Below are 21,089 nucleotides of genomic sequence, written 5' to 3' on the forward strand. Positions count from 1 at the left end.
GGGCTGAGCTGTGGGCAGCACCTCATTTGCACAAAATGATCGCAAGATAAAGATCAGTTGATCAGATGCGGCTCCAACTCACAGCCTCAGCATTGTTTACGAGACTGATACCTGGAATGGGCGGGCTATATTATGAAGATAGATTGGACAGGCTAGACGTGTACCCACTGGAATTTAGAAGAGTAAGAGGTGACTTGATTGAAACATATAAGATCCTGAGGGGTCTTGACAGGGTGGATGTGGAAAGGATGTTTTCACTTGTGGGATCATCTAGAACTAGGGGTCACTATTTAAAAATAAGGGGTCTCCCATTTAAGACAGAGTTGAGGGGAAATATTTTCTCTCAGAGGGTTGTGAGTCTTTGGAATTCTCTTCCTCAGAAGCTGGTGGAAGCAGAGTCTTTGAATATTTTTAAGGCAGAGGTAGATAGATTCTTGATAAGCAAGGGGTGAAAGGTTATTGGGGGTAGGTGAAAATGTGTATTAATCAGTTCAACCATGAACTTATTGAATGGCGGAACAGGGTCGAGGGTCCGAGTGGCCTACTCCAGCTCCGTCATTCTGGAAAAAAAAACGTTGATACGAGATTGTGTTCAACTGCTGAGTTGTTCTGATATTTAAAGTAATTTCACAATTACAGCCAAAGGATATTTTAGCACATTCTTCAACTCATATCTGAATTTACGCGGGGTCATCACATAAATGCAGGTATTTGTGCAGTAACACATGAGTTGCAACATGAAACCGAACTCTCGGATGAACACAGGTAGATACACAGTCGGATAGCTTAGGTGAGCCATTCGCCAATAAATACAATAAACCATATACAATACCCAGAGCAATATGAAATTCCCTGACACAGCATACAGTATAATCATTGATTTCCTGCGGTTCCTGGTCTCTGGGACTCTGCCTAATGATGTAATTCCCAAGTCTGCTGCAGGTTCTGATTGTCACTAAAATGTACCTGATGGTTAAAACATTGAACAGCAAAACCAAAAGAAATGGAACGCATGAAGTTAATATATCATGAGAAAAATTCAACTGCGCCCCAAACCTTTGACTTTGCAACACTTCCTGTTGTCACTGAAAACCAGGATTGATTGATTAACAAACATCTACTCGTCTACATAAAGTACCAGTATGTATTTTTTTAAAAGAACACTGTAATTGTTCCTATAACCGTATTTTCTGTTTTCCCCACACAGTATTTAGTTTTCAGTTTCTGACAGCAAATGGCTATGTATCGGTCAAAGGTGAAACTGACCGTGAGCCAGACAGAACAGTCTGTGACTGTCTGAAGCACAACGGCGTGGATATTGCACAGTGGGAGGTGCCTCATGAAGTTGAACTCAGAACGACAAGCAACAGGGATCGGTCTCAGTATCAGATCGATTATAATGACCAGTAAATCTGCCAATGCTAAGGCCACCATTTAGCGAGTGACACATTTGGAGAGGCCACAATTCCCCCGACACAGGATCATGATCGTCACCGTGTTAACTGTAAGGAACTAAATTGGACAGGATCAGATTTAGAGTAAAGACATCTGCTTGGTGGAAATACTGATAAACAGTACACTGTGTTGGTTACGACCTGAATTAATCGAATTTAATTATTTAATCAAGGACTGGCTGCTCAACTCGTTTTTCCTATTTACCATAAAATGGTCAATACTAAATAAATAAATGGACAACACAAAACACAACATAGAAATAACAAGCTTAAAAGTAATCAGATAAAGAGCAATGGTAAATATGGGATCCTGGCATCCTTCAATTGTCGAAAGCAACGTGGGGACCGAACAAACAGGAATTTGCTAAACCCAGATCTCAATCTGTGTTGAGTTATGTCCAGTGATTTAATTGGGCTCAGTGACCCTCGATTGGCGAAGGTAACTAAGTACCATATCCTGCTCCTGGTCACAATTCAGTGGTTGTACTAAGTAGAGCAAACAGCCAAGATTTCAGTTCCTGTTTACTCGCCAGTGACCCTCAGACCTTCCCCTCCCTCCCATAACAGGAGGAGGAGGTACTAGCCCATAGTGTTACTGTTCATTATTCAGTATCCATTGTAGGTTAACCAAATTGGGGATGTGGTTAATGGAGGAAAACTGTGACAAAACACAGGAAGACATTAATAAATTTGCAGAACACACTTTTACTTAACAAATGAACTTCAATGTCGTCAAGAGTGAAGTAATTCATTCAAATAACGAGAATAAGAATGTCACCTGCATATTTGCAAAGTAAGTGACCAAACAGAATTGAGGAAGCCAAGGACCTGAAAGTATATATACATACATCATTAAAAATAGTGACACAGGTTAATAAAGTCATGACATAAAGCAAACAAAGCACACGTGTTCATTTCTAGAGAGAAGTAAAAATTGATGTGATGAAATGACTTATATAAGAGATAACAAGAGATAACAAAAGAGAAGGTGTTGATAGGACAAGGTCGCAGAGAATAACTGACCATGGAAGGTCATGGAGCAATGAAAAACGGTATGTTAATGATGTGGTGAGAGACAAAGCATTGGTACAGAGAGGGTGTTAATGGATAGAAAACTGAACAGCCTGGCCCCCAGCACAGACATGAAAAAAACAGTGCAGCACAGTAGAAACAAACTAAACAAACTGAAATAAAATAAACACAAAAAGAAGAAAAAATAACTAAAAATAAAATTAAAAAGTGGGGCCCTTCTTGCTCTGAAATTGTTGAACTCAGTGTTCAGTCCAGCAGGCTGTAGTGTGCCTAATTGGTAAATGAGATGCTGTTCCTCGAGCTTGCATTGACGTTCACTGGAACACTGCAGCAATCCCAGGGCAGTGATGTGAGCATGAGAGCAGGGGGAGTGTTGAAATGGCAAGCAACCGGAAGCTTGGTGTCCTGCTTTTGGACTGAGCGGAGGTGTTCTGAAAAGCAGTCACCCAGTCTGTGTTTGGTCCCACCAATGTAGAGGAGACCACATTGTGAGCAGTGAATACAGTATAGTAAACTGAAAGATGTACAAGTAGATCACTGCTTAACCTGAAAGCAGTGTTTGGGGCCTGAGACAGTGAGGAGAGAGGAGGTAAATGGGCAGGTATTACACCTCCTGCGATTGCAGGGGAAGGTGCTGTGGGAAGGGGACGAGGTGGTGGGGGTAATGGAGGAGTGGACGAGGGAGTCGTGGAAGGAATGATCCCTTCAGAATGCTGACAGGGGAAGGGAGGGAAAGATGCATTTGGTAGTGGCATCACGCTGGAGGAGGGAGAAATGGCGGAGGATGATCCATTGGATGTGGAGGCTGATGGGGTGGAAAGTGAGGACAAGGGTAACCATGTTATGGGAGGGAGGGGAAGGTCTGAGGGTAGAGGTGTGGGAAATCGGCCAAACGTGGTTGAGGGCCCTGTCAACCACAGTGTGGGTGCGGGGGGTGGGGGGGGTGCGGAATCCTCGATTGAGGAAAATGTAAGACATATCAGAACTGCTGTCATGGAAGGTAGCATCATCAGAGCAGGAGCATCGGAGACGGAGAAACTGGAAGAATGGAATGGAGTCCTCACAGGAGGCTGGGTGTGAAGAAGTGTAGTCGAGGTCGCTGTGGGAGTTGGTGGGTTTATAATGGATATTAGTAGACAACTTATCCCCAGAGATGGAGACAGAGAAGTCGAGGAAGGGAAGGGAAGTGTCGGTGATGGACCATGTAAAGGTGAGAGAATGGTGGAAATTAGAAGCAAAGTTGATAAAGTTTTCCAGTTCGGGGCAGGAGCAGGAAATGGCACCGATACAGTCATCAATGTTGAAAAAAGAGTTGGGGGAGCATCCTTAAGTGGGACTAGAACAGGGAATGCTTGACATATCCCACAAAAAGACAGGCATAACTAGGGCCCATGCGGGTACCGAAAGTGACATCTTTAATTTGAAGGAAGTGAGTGGTGTTTAAGGAGAAGTTTTTCAATGTGAGAACAAGTTCTGCCAGGTGGAGGAGGGTGGTGGTGGATGGGGACTTGTTGTGCCTCTGTTCAAGGAAGAAGGGGAGAGCCCTCAAACCATCCTGGTGGGGGATGGAGGTGTAGAGAGATTGGACGTCCACAGTGAAGAGGAGGCGGTTAGGGCTAGGAAAATGAGAATTGTCAAAATGATGTAGGGTGTCAAATCAGTCACGGATGTAGGTAGGAAGGGGCCAGAGGGAGGGGTCCAGGTGGAGGGAGAATGTTTGAACTGATTAATCCACATTTTCACCTACCCCCAGTAACCTTCCACTCCCTTGCATATCAAGAATCTATTGCACTGCACTATTGCATTGCACTGCTGAACGACAAGAAAACCCCCAGCGAGTTAACATCCGTTGCATTAAAACAGCCAGAAGTGCTGCACAAAGAACAGCAAGGTGCTGTGCAAATTCAGCTGGCCTCAGACACTGGAAATTTCAGAGGAATGTATGATGGCATTAAGAGAGCTTTTGGGCCAACCATCAAGAAGATCGCCCCCCTCAAAGCTAAATTTAGGGGGCTCAATCACTGACCAACGCAAGCAAATGGACCGCTGGGTTCAGCACTACCTAGAACTGTACTCCAGGGAGAATGTTGTCACTGAGACCGCCCTCAATGCAGCCCAGCCTCTGCCAGTCATGGATGAGCTGGACGTACAGCCAACAAAGTCGGAAATCAGTATTGCCATTGATTTTCCAGCCAGCGGAAAATACCCTGGGAAGGACGGCATTACCTCTGAAATAATTAAGTGTGCTAAGCCTGCTATACTCTCAGCATTCTACAAACTGCTTTGCCGTGGCTGGGATGAGGGAGTAGTACCACAGGACATGCGCGATGCCAATATCATCACCCTCTATAAAAACAAAGGTGACCGCCACCACTTGCAAGTTCCCCTCCAAACCACACACCATCCTGACTTGGAACTATATTCTATGTTCTATGTTCCATATTGCCATTTCTTCACTGTCGCTGGGTCAAAATCCTGTAAATCTCTTCCTAACAGCACTGTGGGTGTACCTACACTACATTGACTGCAATGGTCCAAGAAGGCAGCTCACCACCACCTTCTTAAGGGCAATTGGGGATGGGCAATAAATGCTGTCCTGGCCAGCGACGCCCACATTCTATGAATGAATAAAAAAAATCATTGGACAAGAGTAAGTTGCTGATTTGGTTTCGGCTGAGCTCAGAATTTGACCTCGAAACGATGAGCTCAGTCCTCGTTGATTGGTGCAGTAAACTACACAGCCGTACCGATTAGCTTCCAAATTTTGTCCCAAATTTTCCAGAAACTGGGAGAACAAGAATTCTGATTTCAACCCAGAGTAAAACTCTGTCATTGTACAAGCAGATAAGAGCCCCAGCAACATGGATTGCAGTAGTAGCTCCGTTAGATGGAAAATTATTGAATGTAATAGTTTAGAATTGATCTGCGCCTTCACTTTAGAAATATTTCCATTTACAAAGGTAATATAAGGTTTACATAAAACAGGCTTCACCGAGTTTTGAACTTGGATAGTTGGATTTCGCACTCCGGGTGCTCATCAGAAAACGTGCAGCTGGACGGAGGTGGTAAGAACAAAGGTGACAGGAGCAGACATATTTCAGGAAAGAGGGCCCAGGACAGGTCATGGACCTGAGCAGAAGGGGCAATATGTATTTGGCGTATCCTCCAAATAACAAAGAAAATCGTAGATTGGCATCAAAAGGCAGAAACTAATTGATTAGGTGGTGAGTATTACTAATTCTTGTCTTGTCACTCGAAATTAGGGCAATGGGTTCGACTAAGAAATTTGATTGGTAGTCTAATAGAAACACGGCAAGGTGTCTCACTCCCATCGAATCGACATCCTGAGATGAACGAAGGTTAAAGTAAATAGGCGAATTACTGCTGTTCAGAATATTGAACAAAGAACAAAGAACAAAGAAAATTACAGCACAGGAACAGGCCCTTCGGCCCTCCAAGCCTGCGCCATTCCAGATCATCTTTCTAAACCTGTCGCCTATTTTCTAAGGGTCTGTATCTCTTTGCTTCCTGCCCATTCATGTATCTGTCTAGATACATCTTAAAAGACGCTATCGTGCCCGCGTCTACCACCTCCGGTGGCAATGCGTTCCAGGCACCCACCACCCTCTGTGTAAAGAACTTTCCACGCATATCCCCCCTAACCTTTTCCCCTCTTACTTTGAACTCGTGACCCCTAGTAATAGAATCCCCCACTCTGGGAAAAAGCATCTTGCTATCCAACCTGTCTATACCTCTCATGATTTTGTACACCTCAATCAGGTCCCTCCTCACCCTCCGTCTTTCTCATGAAAATAATCCTAATCTACTCAACCTCTCTTCATAGCTAGCGCCCTCCATACCAGGCAACATCCTGGTGAACCTCTTCTACACCCTCTCCAAAGCATCTACATCCTTTTGGTAATGTGGCGACGAGAACTGCACGCAGTATTCCAAATGTGGCCGAACCAAAGTCTTATACAACTGTAACATGACCTGCCAACTCTTGTACTCAATACCCCGTCCGATGAAGGAAAGCATGCCGTATGCCTTCTTGACCACTCTATTGACCTGCGTTGCCACCTTCAGGGAACAATGGACCTGAACACCCAAATCTCTCTGGACATCAATCGTCCCCAGGACTTTTCCATTTATTGTATAATTCACTCTTGAATTGGATCTTCCAAAATGCATCACCTCGCATTTGCCCTGATTGAACTCCATCTGCCATTTATCTGCCCAACTCTCCAATCTATCTATATTCTGCTGTATTCTCTGACAGTCCCCTTCACTATCTGCTACTCCACCAATCTTAGTGTCGTGTGCAAACTTGCTAATCAGAGCACCTATACTTTCCTCCAAATCATTTATGTATATCACAAACAACAGTGGTCCCAGCACGGATCCCTGTGGAACACCACTGGTCACACGTCTCCATTTTGAGAAACTCCCTTCCACTGCTACTCTCTGTCTCCTGTTGCCCCGCCAGTTCTTTATCCATCTAGCTAGTACACCCTGGACTTCATGCGACTTCACTTTCTCCATCAACCTACCATGGGGAACCTTATCAAACGCCTTACTGAAGTCCATGTATATGACATCTACAGCCCTTCCCTCATCAATCGACTTTGTCACTTCTTCAAAGAATTCTATTATGTTGGTAAGACATGACCTTCCCTGCACAAAACCATGTTGCCTATCACTGATAAGCCCATTTTCTTCAAAATGGGAATAGATCATAACCCTCAGTATCTTCTCCAGAAACTTCCCTACCACTGAGGTCAGGCTCACTGGTCGATAATTACCTGGATTATCCCTGCTACCCTTCTTAAACCAGGGGACAACATTAGCAATTCTCCAGTCCTCCGGAACCTCACCTGTGTTTAAGGATGCTGCAAAGTTAACTGTTAAGGCCCCAGCTATTTCCTCTCTCACTTCCCTCAGTAACCTGGGATAGATCCTATCCGGACCTGGGGACTTGTCCACCTTAATGCCTTTTAGAATACCCAACACTTCCTCCCTCCTTATGCCGACTTGACCTGGAGTAATCAAACATCTGTCCCTAACCTCAACATCCGTCATGTTCCTCTCCTCGGTGAATACCGATGCAAAGTACTCGTTTAGAATCTCATCCATTTTCTCTGACTCCACGCATAACTTTCCTCCTTTGTCCTTGAGTGGGCTAATCCTTTCTCTAGTTACCCTCTTGCTCCTTATATATGAATAAAAGGCTTTGGGATTTTCCTTAACCTTGTTTGCTAAAGATATTTCATGACCCCTTTTAGCCCTCTTAATTCCTCGTTTCAGATTGGTCCTACATTCCCGATATTCTTTCAAAGCTTCGACTTTCTTCAGCCGCCTCGACCTTATGTATGCTTCCTTTTTCCTCTTAGCTAGTCTCAAAATTTCACCTGTCATCCATGGTTCCCTAATCTTGCCATTTCTATCCCTCATTTTCACAGGAACATGTCTCTCCTGCACGCTAATCAACCTCTCTTTAAAAGCCTCCCACATATCAAATGTGGATTTACCTTCAAACAGCTGCTCCCAATCTACATTCCCCAGCTCCTGCCGAATTTTGGTATAGTTGACCTTCCCCCAATTTAGCACTCTTCCTTTAGGACCACTCTCGTCTTTGTCCATGAGTATTCTAAAACTTACGGAATTGTGATCACTATTCCCAAAGTAGTCCCCTACTGAAACCTCAACCACCTGGCCGGGCTCATTCCCCAACACCAGGTCCAGTATGGCCCCTTCCCCAGTTGGACTATTTACATACTGCTCTAGAAAACCCTCCTGGATGCTCCTTACAAATTCTGCTCCATCTCGACCTCCAAGTGAATCCCAGTCAATGTTGGGAAAATTAAAATCTCCTATCACTACCACCCTGTTGCTCCTACATCTTTCCATAATCTGTTTACATATTTGTACCTCTATTTCACGCTCGCTGTTGCGAGGTCTGTAGGACAGCCCCAACATTGTTACCGCACCCTTCCTATTTCTGAGTTCTGCCCATATTGCCTCACAGCTCGAGTCCTCCATAGTGCCCTCCTTCAGCACAGCTGTGACATCCTCTTTGAGCGATAATGCAACTCCTCCACCCCTTTTACCTCCCTCTCTATCCCGCCTGAAGCATCGATATCCTGGGATATTTAGTTGCCAATCATGCCCTTCCCTCAACCAAGTCTCAGTAATAGCAATGACATCATACTCCCAGGTACTAATCCAAGCCCTAAGTTCATCTGCCTGACCTACTACACTTCTTGCATTAAAACAAATACACCTCAGACCACCAGTCCCTTTGCGTTCATCATCTGCTCCCTGCCTACTCTTTCCCTTAGTCACGCTGACTTCATTATCTAGATCCTTACAGGCTTTAGTTACTACCTCCTTACTGTCCACTGACCTCCTCATTTGGTTCCCATCCCCCTGCCACATTAGTTTAAACCCTCCCCAACAGCGTTAGCAAAAGCACCCCCAAGGACATCGGTTCCAGTCCGGCCCAGGTGTACACTGTCCAATTTGTAATCGTCCCACCTCCCCCAGAACCGGCCCCAATGTCCCAAAAATATGAACCCCTCCCTCCTGCACCATCTCTCAAGCCACGCATTCATCCTGACTATTCTGTCATTTCTACTCTGACTATCAAATGGCACTGGTAGCAATCCTGAGACTACTACCTCTGAGGTCCTACTTTTTAACTTGGCTCCTAACTCTCTAAATTCTGCTTGTAGGACCTCATCCCGTGTCTTACCTATATCATTGGTGCCTATGTGCACAACGACAACTGGCTGTTCACCCTCCCCCTTCAGAATGTTCTGCAGCCGATCTGAGACATCCCTGACCCGTGCACCTGGGAGGCAACATACCACCCGGAAGTCTCGTTTTCGACCACAGAACCACATATCTACTCCCCTTACAATTGAATCCCCGATGACTATAGCCCTTCCACTCTTTTTCCCGCCCTTCCGAACAGCAGAGCCAGCCACGGTGCCATGAATCTGGCTACTGCTGCCTTCCCCTGGTGAGCATCAGTATCCAAAACGGTATACCTGTTGTGGAGGGAGATGACCACAGGGGACACCTGCGCTGCCTTCCTGCTCTTTCTCTGCCTTTTGGTCACCCATTCCCTTTCTCCCTCAGCAATCCTAATCTGCGGTGTGACCAATTTGCTAAACGTGCTATCCACGACCTCCTCTGCATCGTGGATGCTCCAAAGTGAGTCCACCCGCAGCTCCAGAGCCGTCATGTGGTCTAACAAGAGCTGCAGCTGGACACACTTCCTGCACGTGAAGGAGTCAGGGACATCAGCCGTGTCCCTGAGCTCCCACATTGAGCAAGAGGAGCATAACATGAAGGCATACTTAACTGACTTGTACTCGACCAGGACTTGTTTCGCCCTTCTCATGGAAGGGGGCAAATTGGGCCAAATATAGCTTGCATAAAGTGGTGATTCACTACAGTCAAAGTTCACAAATGCACTAAAGGATTGGAGTAGACTAGCGCTGCTCGTTTAAGATAATAAGCAGGTAAAACACGGCACCATCCGTGAGAAGACGGAGAGAGCGATAGGATCCGGAATCTGTAACTAGACACTATCACCAGTTAGGAATTCACTAAACGGTAGGCTCCCTTGGTGAGAGAATCACCGTCCAACAGTGATAAAGCCCTGAAATTTAGTGATGCGATAATGACTCACAAACGCTTGATCTGATGGTTTCAAATCTGTCTTCTTTTTCATTGTGCGGAAAAATTAACCTTTTATTTTAAATTGTGGAAAAATCACTTCTCGATAATGTCCAGGACTCTGCATTTAATTGTGACTGGCGATTGTTGCAATATTGCCCACATTACAACAGTGATTCCTTTCTGTATAACAGACATATTTCGACTGGTATCAGCAACTGGAATAGATGCTTCGGTGAAGACACTGAAACTTCGGTGTCAGTTTCCATCAGACACTCCTTGAAGGCACGGAGTGTCTGATGGAAGCTGAAAATTACGCGAGGGTTTAAGATCTTAACATTCTTTTGTTTAGCTTCTTGTTTGAGTTTTTTTATTCATTGTTCCTCTCTAATGGAAGCAAATTTGTTTAATCTTTTGTTTGATGATACTGGGCTAACCCAGTGTATTTTATAGTTTTAGTAAGAAACGACATTTATGGAAATTCTTCTCAGGATTGTGGGACTCATAAGAGTCTAAGAAGGTGCAGCATTAACCTAGTCTTTGGGGAAGTTTCTCATTGGAAATTTCGCTGTTACTGTCAAAAATCTTGGAGTGGAAGCTGTTGACTTCACCTGTTTGTTCAGTGTCTATAAATAAGCACAGGCAGCATGGGACCCAATTTTCTGACTCAATTAGCTTTTTTCTCATATAAAGAATGGAGATCTTCTCAATGTGTCAATCGGAGAATTTCTTCCAGCACCAACAACAAACATCGAATCATCGACTCTTACCGAAAGGGAAAATAATGTCTCTTCCTTTTCTGATAAAGCTCAAGATTCTTTGGGTGCTTTATGATATAGAAAAGATTTACTACCCCATCTTGGCTGGGATTGGTGTGCCGGGTATGTTATAACTGGGACTGGTAATTTAGTAAATGATATTTAAGAGTATATCTTAGTCCACGCATCCAGATCTTTATTGTGTTACTTTCTCTCTATTACACCACTTCAGAATTTGGGCAGTGAATACATGTGAAAGACACTTCAATGGCTGTGAAGTGCTTCTCGATTTATGGAATTTGTGATCAGTATCTATCGATGAAAGTTCCTCTTTCCTTCCTTCTTGTGTATGTCTTTCTTCTTTTCCTTCTGTCTTTCTCTCTTTATATTGTTCTTTCTATCTTTGGTGGTAACCTGTGTTCCATGGCTATGAACTCTCATTCACTAATATCAATTTAATGGCCATTATTCGATCCATTTCAGATAATATCAATATCCCAGTGTTCCTTCAGACTATGGAAGCCATATTACTGGCTCATTGACCGAACTAAAAGTGTACATTTATCTGAAAATTCTGAGACCAAGTGTTAGAAGAGAAAAATGCTCTAATACTTCACCATATTTCAAATTCAGCTGCTTTCAGTTCATTATTTCGTTGACTAAATCAGTGCTAACAGATTAATGACAAGAGCAATGATGCTTCCGATATCTCGCTTTCTATCAATTCCTCCCCGTCGTTTGTTTCGCTGTCTTGGGAGATTTCTCTTCGAATTTTAAGTTTGAGTTACTGTTTATTATTATTCATCTCATTTAATTGTTGTTTTCTTAAAATTACGAATGATTAATGTACATGTGACTCTGAAAATCTAATTACCAGGAAGTGAGGCATTTCTGTAACTTGGCATTGATCTACCATCGGGGATACAGGAACTGAGCATCAGACTGGGCATCACGTTAAATGAACAAAACAAACAGGAATTCAATATTTAATATTTTGCAACAGGAGCAAAAATGTGGAACAATCACATGACAGCCTTTGGACTGGAAGTTTTAATGTGTGCCTCTGTGCAAAAATGCTAACTGCCCTGAATAATTTACCACAGTCAATGTGTGAGCATGCAGAGTGGGTACTGTTAACTCACTATCCCATTCAGAGAGCACCATCGAGTGTCCAGTTCTCTTAGCTCCCTGGCGCTTTTTTATCACCTCCCCACCCAGTGCTATTGAGCAATGTTACAGGTGGACCTTTCAACGATGATGGTAAGAATCAATTCTTTTCCCAGTAATAGTAGTGAAAATTTGGAACTTTATCCCACCTCCCAAATGCCAATGAGACGAGGTGATTTGAATGTTTCAAAACTGAGACAGGTAAGTTTTCCATAGGCGAGGCTATTATGGAACCAAAGTATGTAGATGGAATTCAGATACAGATCAGTCGGGATCTAATTGAATGAAGGAAATGGTCCAAGTGGCTGAATGGTTTATTCCACTTCCTGCCTCCCTATTTAAATGTAGCTCCGATTTCCAGTGTTTTTTTTTTGTTATTTGTATTTATATTTGACTTGTACTGCAGAGCAAGCTGTGTCCCTAGCCAAGCTGTTCCAGTACAGCTATAACACTATCATCGACCCAACGATGTGGAAAAGTGCCCAGGTATGTCTTATCCACAAAAATCAGGACAAATCCGATTGGGCCACTTACCACCCCATCCGTCTACACTCAATCACGAGCAAAGTGAAGGAAGGTGGCGTCGACAGTGCTATCAATCGTCACGGAAACAGCAATAACCTGCTCACCGATGCTGTGTTTGGATTCCAACGGGGCCAATCGCCACCTAACCTCATTACAAACTTGTTCAAAAATGGACAAAAGAGCTGAACTCAAGAGGTGGGGAGAGAGTCATTGCCTTGCACACCAAGGTAGCATTTGAGTGAGTGTGGCATCAAGGAGCCCTAGCTAAACTGAAGTCAATGGGCATCAAGAGGAAAACTCTCCACTGGTTGGAGTCATACCTAGCAAAAAGGAAAGTGGTTGTTACTGCTTGAGGTCAATCATCTCAGCTCCAGGACATCACTGAAGGAGTTCCTCAGGGTAGTGTCCTCGGCTCAACCATCTTCAGCTGCTTCATCAATGACCTTGCCTCCATCATAAGGTCAGAAGTGGGAATGTTCACGAATGATTCTGCAATGTTCTGCACAATCCACTATTCCTCAGATAATGAAGAATTCCCTGTCCATATGCAGCAAGACCTGGACAATATTTAGGCTCGTGATATTAAGTGAGAAGTAATATTTGTGCCACACAAGTGCCAGGCATTAACGATCTCCAATCACAGAGAATCTAACCATCCCCCTTTGACAATCAACAGCACTACCAAGGCCTAATGACCAACTGTCAACATCCTTCGGGTACCATTGACCAGAAACTGAACTGCAGCAGTTGCATTCATACTGTGGCTACAAGAGCAGGTCAGAGACTAGGAATTCTGCAGCGAATAATCCACTTCCTACCTCTCCAAAGCTTGTTCACCATCTACAAGGTACAAGTCAGGTGTGTGGTGGAATACTCTCCATTTTCTTAGATGATTGGTGGGCCAACAACAGTCAGCAAGCTCAACACCATCCAGGACAAATCAGCTCACTTGATCGGCACCCCATCCACCATCTTCACTCCCTCAAAACTGACGCACAGTGGCGGTGAACTGTACCATCTATAAGATGCACTGCAGAAATTCACAACATCTCCCGTGACAGCACCTTCCAGACCCGCGTCCTCTAACACCTAGAAGGGCAGGGACAGCAGACGCATGGAACATCACCACCTGCAAGTTCCCCTCCAAGTCATACACCATTCTGACTTGGAAATATATCACTATTCCTTTATTGCCGCAGGATCAAAATCCCGGAATTCTCTCTCTGACACCAATGCAGGTGTACCTACACCAGATGGACTACAGCGGTTCAAGAAGGCAGCTCACCACCACCTTCTCAGGGACGATTAGGGATGGGCAATAAATGCTGCACATGGAGCGAGGCGCAAATCTCACTAAAGAATGAAATTAATCTAAAAACACATTCTGCTATTTAAACATGTTTCATTTGATCCCGTTGTGTCACTTGATTGCTAATTCATTACCGTTTTCTCTAATTACAAAACTTATTTTCAGGACATTTTGTCACAGGTAACGTCATTTCATTCCAACACTGGGTGCAAAGGCAAGCTGCAGATTTCTTGACTCATTTCAGTTTAGTGCGAAACACGTTAATAACATCTTCCCTTATTGCGGTGTTTGGTGAATAGTTCTGTTTTCTCTCCTTGCTTACAGTTAACATGGTGACCATTGTGATCCTGTCTCGAAGAAAGTGCGGTCTCTCCAAATGTCTCACTCGCTATCTAGTTGCAATGGCAGCAGCAGACCTGTTGGTCATTATCCTCGATCTGATCCTAAGGCAGATTCCTATTGTTTATCGGAATGAATGTACTTTTCTTATTTTTGTGAGAGTTTGTAATATCCACGCAGTCCTGCTTTACGCTGCCACAGACTGTTCTGTCTGGTTCACCGTCACTTTCACCTTTGATCGATTTGTGGCCATTTGTTGTCAGAAGATGAAAACTAAATATTGCACCGAGAAAACGGCCACTGTGGTTCTCGGAACAGTGACTGTGCTGAGCTGTTTGAAGAACATTTTCTGGTATTTTCGGCACAGACGTCAATATTCACTTTCTAACAATCCCTGGTTTTGCTACGTGCCGTTAGCTGTATCTCGTTCGTTGGCCTGGGCTGCCTTTGAATTAATGCATTACATTTTAACACCTTTTGTCCCATTTATTTTGATTCTACTATTCAATGCACTGATGGTCAGAAACATTATAGTAGCCAACAGAGCCCGCAGGCGGCTCCGGGGTGGGAGCAGTGGGGAGAGTCCCAGTGACCCAGAGATAGCGAATCGAAGAAAATCCATGATTTTACTGTTCGTTATATCGGCGAATTTCATCCTGTTATGGGTGGTGTTTATGGTGTGTTCCATTTTAAAACGGTTAGAATACTTGTGGTACATATATACTGTTCCTCTGCCCACATTTGTACCGGAAATAGGCTTCATGCTCCAACTCTTGAGTTGCTGCACCAACACGTTTATTTATGCAGTGACCCAAAGTAAATTCAGGCAGGAGTTGTGGAATGGAGTGAAATATCCTCTCGCTATGATAGTCAAATTTATCCGATGAACAGATCTCACATTTTCTAACACTGTTACGTATACCTGTGTTGTGTTCTGTAGAATTCACTGCCGGGTGTCTTTAATTCTCCGCATTTTCTGAAATATTTCACAAATTATTAAAATCTGAAAGTAATTTGACGTAGTTCTGGAACATTTTCCCGAGGCATTCGTTATCAACAGACGAGTTTCCAACCAGAGGGTGGTTCACTGTGTACACAGATGCATCTGCGCACACATTCCAGGGGTATTTTGGGATTGAAAACCTGGTGGGAATTTTTTTCCCGAATACACCGCCAAGAGAGTCGCTGGGTGTTTAAGTATTTCAGTGTTGACAAGTTTCTTTGATCTTTGCTTTCTTATGAAACAAGACAGTTTTAAAAGTTAGGACAGGATCAGGAAGAATGTCAAGGCAGCAGGAAAGAAAGGGGACTGGGAAGGATGTTGATCTCTGCACCGCCAGAGAGTAAAGGATCAATATTTCGACATTAAATTACCAGCACCCCTAGCTGTCTACCCCACACACCGCCTCCGTGTGTTCATCGAAATATGCGTTATAGTTTCCAAGCAATGTTTAAATGATTACACTGAACATATTGCATCATACTCAGTGTTCTATATCGTTTACCTGATATTGAATAAAGCCGATTGTGAAATGAGCTGAAAGATGCTTTGCCCAGTGTTAACTTGCTGTTCCATTCTAAAAATTGCAGGAGGACATATGGAAGTCTGGGTCAGATCAAAAGGGAATGGTGCTCTCAGAGTCATAGAGTTATACAGCACAGAAGCAGGCCCTTCGGCCCATCGTGTCTGTGCCTGCCATCAAGCAGCTAACTATTCTAGTCCCATTTTCCAGCACTTGGCCCGTAGCCTTGTATGCTATGGTGTTTCAAGTGCTCATCTAAATACTTCTTAAATGTTGTGATGTTTCCTGCCTCTACCACCTCTTCAGGCAGTGCGTTCCAATTCCAACCACCCTCTGGGTGAACAATATTGTTCCTCAAATCCCCTCTCAACCTCTTGCACATTACCTTAAATCTATGACCCCTGGTTATTGACCCCTCCACTCAGAGAAAATGTTTCTTCCGATCTAACCTACCAATGCCCCTCATAATTTTGTATACCTCAATCATGTCCCCCCTTCAGCCTTCTCTGCTCTAAGGAAAACAACCCTAGCCTTTTCAGTGTCTCTTCATAGCTGAAATGCTCCAGCCCAGGCAACATCCTGGTGAATCTCCACTGCACCCTCTCCAGTGCAATCACATTCTTCCTATAGTGTGGTGACCAGAACTGTACATAGTTCTTCCAGCTGTGGCCTAACTAGCGTCTTATACAGCTCCATCATAACCTCTCTGCTCTAATATTCTATGCCTCAGCTGATAAAGGCAAGTATCCAATATGCCTTTCTAACCATCTTATCTACCTGTGCTACTGCCTTCAGTGATCTATGGACAAGTCCACCAAGGTCCCTCTGACCCTTCCTGATAAATCCTTCCTAAGGTGCGGTGTCCAGAACTGACAGGTGACAGGTGGAAAATACTATTGCGAACCAGGCTGAATGGAGAAGGTCCAGAGGGGAAGTTTTTTTTTCAGAATTAGAATTAGAACATTAAAGCGCAGTACAGGCCCTTCGGCCCTCGATGTTGCGCTGACCTGTGAAACCATCTGACCTACACTATTCCATTTTCATCCATATGTCTATCCAATGACCATTTAAATGCCCTTAAAGTTGGCGAATCTACTACTGCTGCAGGCAGGGCGTTCCACGCCCCTATTACTATCTGAGTTAAGAAACTACGTCTGACATCTGTCCTATATCTATCACCCCTCAACTTAAAGCTATGTCCCCTCGTGTTTGCCATCACCATCCGAGGAAAAAGACTCTCACTATCCACCCTATCTAACCCTCTGATTATCTTATATGTGCGGCCTCACCAGAGTTTTGTACAGCTGCAGCTTGACCTCGTGGCTCCAAAACTCTATCCCCCTACTAATAAAAGCTAACACACCATATGCCTTCTTAACAGCCCTATTAACCTGGGTAGCAACCTTCAGAGATTTATGCACCTGGACACCAAGATCTCTCTGCTCATCTACACTACCAAGAATCTTCCTATTAGCCCAGTACTCTGCATTCCTGTTACTCCTTCCAAAGTGAATCACCTCGCACTTTTCCGCATTAAACTCCATTTGCCATCTCTCCGCCCAGCTCAGCAGCCTATCTATGTCCCTCTGCACCCTACAACATCCTTCGGCACTATCCAACGTAGAGGCAAAACAACTTGAAGACCTAACCAGACTTTTCAAAACATTTAATAGAGTCTGTAGGGATAAGTCGGATGTAAAATCTTATCCATACATGATGTGGATATAGGGGGAACAGTTCCTTTAAAACAACATCCTTACTGCTTAAGTCAGGAATAACAGGCCCAAGTGAAAGCAGAGATCCAGTTTGCTGGAAAACAATTTGATCGAATCTAGTCAACGCAGCTGGAATTCACCAATAGTTCCAGCACCTAAACCTGACAGGCCAACCCGATTTTGTACAGACTACAGAAAAGTCAATGCCGTAGCAAAGGCAGACTCTTAGCCAATTCCACATTTGGAATACTGTATCAAAAGAGTGGGCAGTGCCAGGTTTCTTACCACGATCAACTTGTTAAAGGGATACTGGCAAGTTCCTTTGACTCCTCAAACCAAAGAGATATTAACGTCTGTAACACCTAATGGTCTCGATCAGTGCTGGGTGATGCCATTAGGGCTAAAAAATGCCCCAGCCACTTTTCAAAGATTAATGAATGTTAAAAAGGTGTATACACCATGGTGTATCTTGGTGATATACTAATATACAGTACAACTTGGCAAGAACACTTAAACCAGTTAAAAATACTGTTCAAAAGTTACAAGCAATAGACTTAATGATAAATCTGGAAAAAAGCAAATTCTGAAAAGCAAGACAAAACCTCGGACATATAGTGGGGCAAGGACAGGTATTGCCAAAAAGGGCAAAGGTACAAGCCTATCCCTACCCCTATCCCTAAATCGAAACAGAAAAAATGTGATTAATAGGGAAGTGTGGTTTTTACAGGAAATTTGTCAGGAATTTTAGTATTGTGGCTGCTCCATTAAGCTATTTGTTACAAGAAAAGAAAAACAAAGTAGTGTGATCAGATGAATGCCAGGCCGCTTTTGAAAAGCTAAAGGCAATCTGAATGAATGAAGCAATGTTGCTGCTCCATATTTTGCAAAACACTTTAAAATAGCGATCGAAGCTAGTGACCTTGGGGTTGGTGCAGTCCTATTGCAGGATGACGAATCAGGCATAGAGAAGCCAGTAGGGCACCTTTCAAGAAAATCAAAGAAAGTATTCTAATGTTCAAAAAGGAACATTAGGATTTCTGTTGGCTCTCAAACATTTTGAAGCAGATGTCCACCAATAAATAAATATTACACTGACCATAGCCCATTAACATTTGTGGAAAAATTTAAAAACAGAAATGCTAGAATATTTAGATGGAGTTTGTTGTTGCAGCCTTATCATTTGAAAATTGTACATATTTCAGGGAAAAACAATGTTATCGCTGACACCTTTTCACAAATTTAACTTATATGGTTGGTGATGGTACAAACATAATGCTGTAAATTATCAGTAGAGTGAATGGGTGCATGAATCTGAAAAAATGTGTTTGAGGGTTTTATCGAAGTTTCTTTTTTTTTTGCATTGTAATGAAATGCATTTCAGAATGATGTTTCATTTCGCAGAGGTGTCACAAAACCATATTTATTTTCTCCTCAGATTAAAACAGTGTGCCTTTAAGACAAGTAGAGAAGCATTTGGATTTCTGAGGCACAGTGTGCCAGCTGCATTTTGTTACATAGGCGACAACAGGAGAGAGAAAGGTCACATGGTTTAATGTTTCTACTTAACTGTGTAAAAACTGCCTGAAACCAGTTTTGGGGAGACTCTCCAGTGAGGCGTGCTACTGAAGAAAAGAGCTGTTTAATTCTCCATCGACAGAAATTCTACAAGGAGCTACATGCCCAATTAATTTCCTAAGGAGAAAAAAAGCCCTTTTTTGAAGAGACCATTTTGTATTGCTGAAGTGAACAAAACTCTTTTTCTTTACTTCCAAGCCAGGAAGTATTTGCTTCAAGATTGAATCTCTCTTGACTGATTGCATTTGCTGGAATTTGAAGTAAAGTTTTGACTGAGAAATCTGTGGAGTGATGGGACTGAATTGATGGTGCATTGCTCCCGTCTTGGTCGTAACAGAACGTACACCTCAAGTATCAGATACAACAGAAGTGGGTCTCGCGGTTTCACTGAGCAGTCCACCCAGCACATATGGCACCAAATTACAGTCATACGGTTCTTCACATCTCTGAATTTCCTCAGCGTTATTTTAAGTTCCTTTCTGCAAGGATTAAGCCTCTTTCCTCTTCTGTCAGCAGTTTCCTCTCAACCCAAACTCCATGGGTGTGGTCTTCAGCACAAGGCACTCTTCTCAGAACCTCCTCAGCTCTGCTTGTGACTATCTGGATGGCGTGGATTTACCAGTCTTCCCTTTATCTGTGTCCTTCAGTGATAACCTGTGCATTGTCTGGCTGGATCTGGTTAGTTTGTTAATTTAAGTAACAGAAACAGCTCCTGGATTCAGTCTTCACTTTCTTCTGCTTGCTGGCGCTCAACTGCTGCCTGATCTGACTCGTCTGCCCGATCAGGGGAGGAATCCGTCTCCTTATATCTGGTTCCAACCAGTGTCAGTTTCCCCAGAAACCTGACGTTGTTTTTCCAGCTTCTGCTTTAGTTTTGGTTTCCAGTTCTGTTTCAGATCGTTGCTTTCTTTTCTGTTTCAATTCGAGTTTCCCTGTCGGTTAGGGACTTTAGAAAGAACCTTAGAACTTTAGAAAAAACAAGCTTTGCAAACCGGATTCCCCTCACAATGGGCAGTGTTTTAGAAGCCAGCAAAGGGCGACCAGAAAGTTGATGAGAAGGTAAAAAGAATGAGAGTAAACTCCAGGAATATAAAATGCATATTCAAAGAACTTTTACAAGTATGTAAAAAGGAGGAAAGTAAATAAAGTAAATATTGGTTTCTTAGAGCCAGAGACAGGAGGAATTATCATGGAGACTGAGAAAATGGCAGAGATGTTGAACAAATATTTTGTATCTGTCTTTACAGTGGAAGATACAAGTTACATAACAAAAATGCAGGTTAACCAAGGGTTTAAATAATTGGGGAACGTAAGGTAATTAATATCATCAGACCTGAAGGCCTACATCCAGCAGCTTTCAAATATGTAGCTGCTGAGATAGCGAATACATTGGTTATGAATTTCCAGAATTCCCTGGATTCTGCAATGATCACTGTGGATTGGATGTTAACAAATGTAACTCCGCTATTCAAGAAAGGAGGGACAGAGAAAACAGGGTTCACCACTTTTGATTCATCATGAAGATGCTGGAATCTGTTAAGAAGGAATTCTTAACAATGCACTTCTAAAATCATAGCACGATCATACGAAGTCAATATGGTTTTATAAAAGGGAAATCGTGTTTGACAAATGAATTCGAGTTTTTTTAAGGATGTAACTGGTAGCTTAGATAAAGGGGAACGAGTAACTGCAATATACTTGGATTTCCAAATGTCATTGAACAAGGTGCACACAAAACCTTAACATGCAAGATAAGGGCTCATGGAGTTGGGCGTAGTATATCAGCAAGGATCGGTGCTGCGACCTCAGTTATTGACAATCTATTGGACAGGACAGAAAGATTCATCAAAGAGGCTAAGCAACTGTGCAGCAGGTTAGCAGATGGAGTATAATGTGGGGGTGTGTGAGTCTAATTTTACAGTAAAAGCAGAATGTTTTTTGAAAGGAATGAAGCTTTAAATCCTGATTTTCAGAGGTAATTGGGTGTACTCGTACAAGGAACACAAAAA

The 21,089-nt window shown here is 43.2% G+C and overlaps 1 protein-coding gene across 1 annotated transcript; it reads left to right on the forward strand.

Moving 5' to 3' along the window:
- The first annotated feature begins 10,953 nt into the window (after positions 1 to 10,953).
- LOC137357490 (probable G-protein coupled receptor 139) lies at positions 10,954 to 15,154 on the forward strand. The gene is made up of 2 exons (XM_068023839.1): positions 10,954 to 11,050; positions 14,253 to 15,154. Exons 1-2 carry the CDS (start codon positions 10,954 to 10,956, stop codon positions 15,152 to 15,154), a joined length of 999 nt encoding a protein of 332 aa, XP_067879940.1.
- The last annotated feature ends 5,935 nt before the right edge of the window (positions 15,155 to 21,089 follow it).

The sequence above is a fragment of the Heterodontus francisci genome, chromosome 48 (genome assembly GCF_036365525.1).
Source record: "Heterodontus francisci isolate sHetFra1 chromosome 48, sHetFra1.hap1, whole genome shotgun sequence".
Classification (NCBI taxonomy): Eukaryota; Metazoa; Chordata; class Chondrichthyes; order Heterodontiformes; family Heterodontidae; genus Heterodontus; species Heterodontus francisci.

Coding starts and splice junctions, on each gene's coding strand:
- LOC137357490 (XM_068023839.1), top strand. CDS start 10,954: ATGTCTCTTCCTTTTCTGATAAAGCTCAAGATTCTTTGGGTGCTTTAT. Junction 11,051..14,252: donor GGCTGGGATTGGTGTGCCGG/GTATGTTATAAC, acceptor CCTTGCTTACAG/TTAACATGGTGACCATTGTG.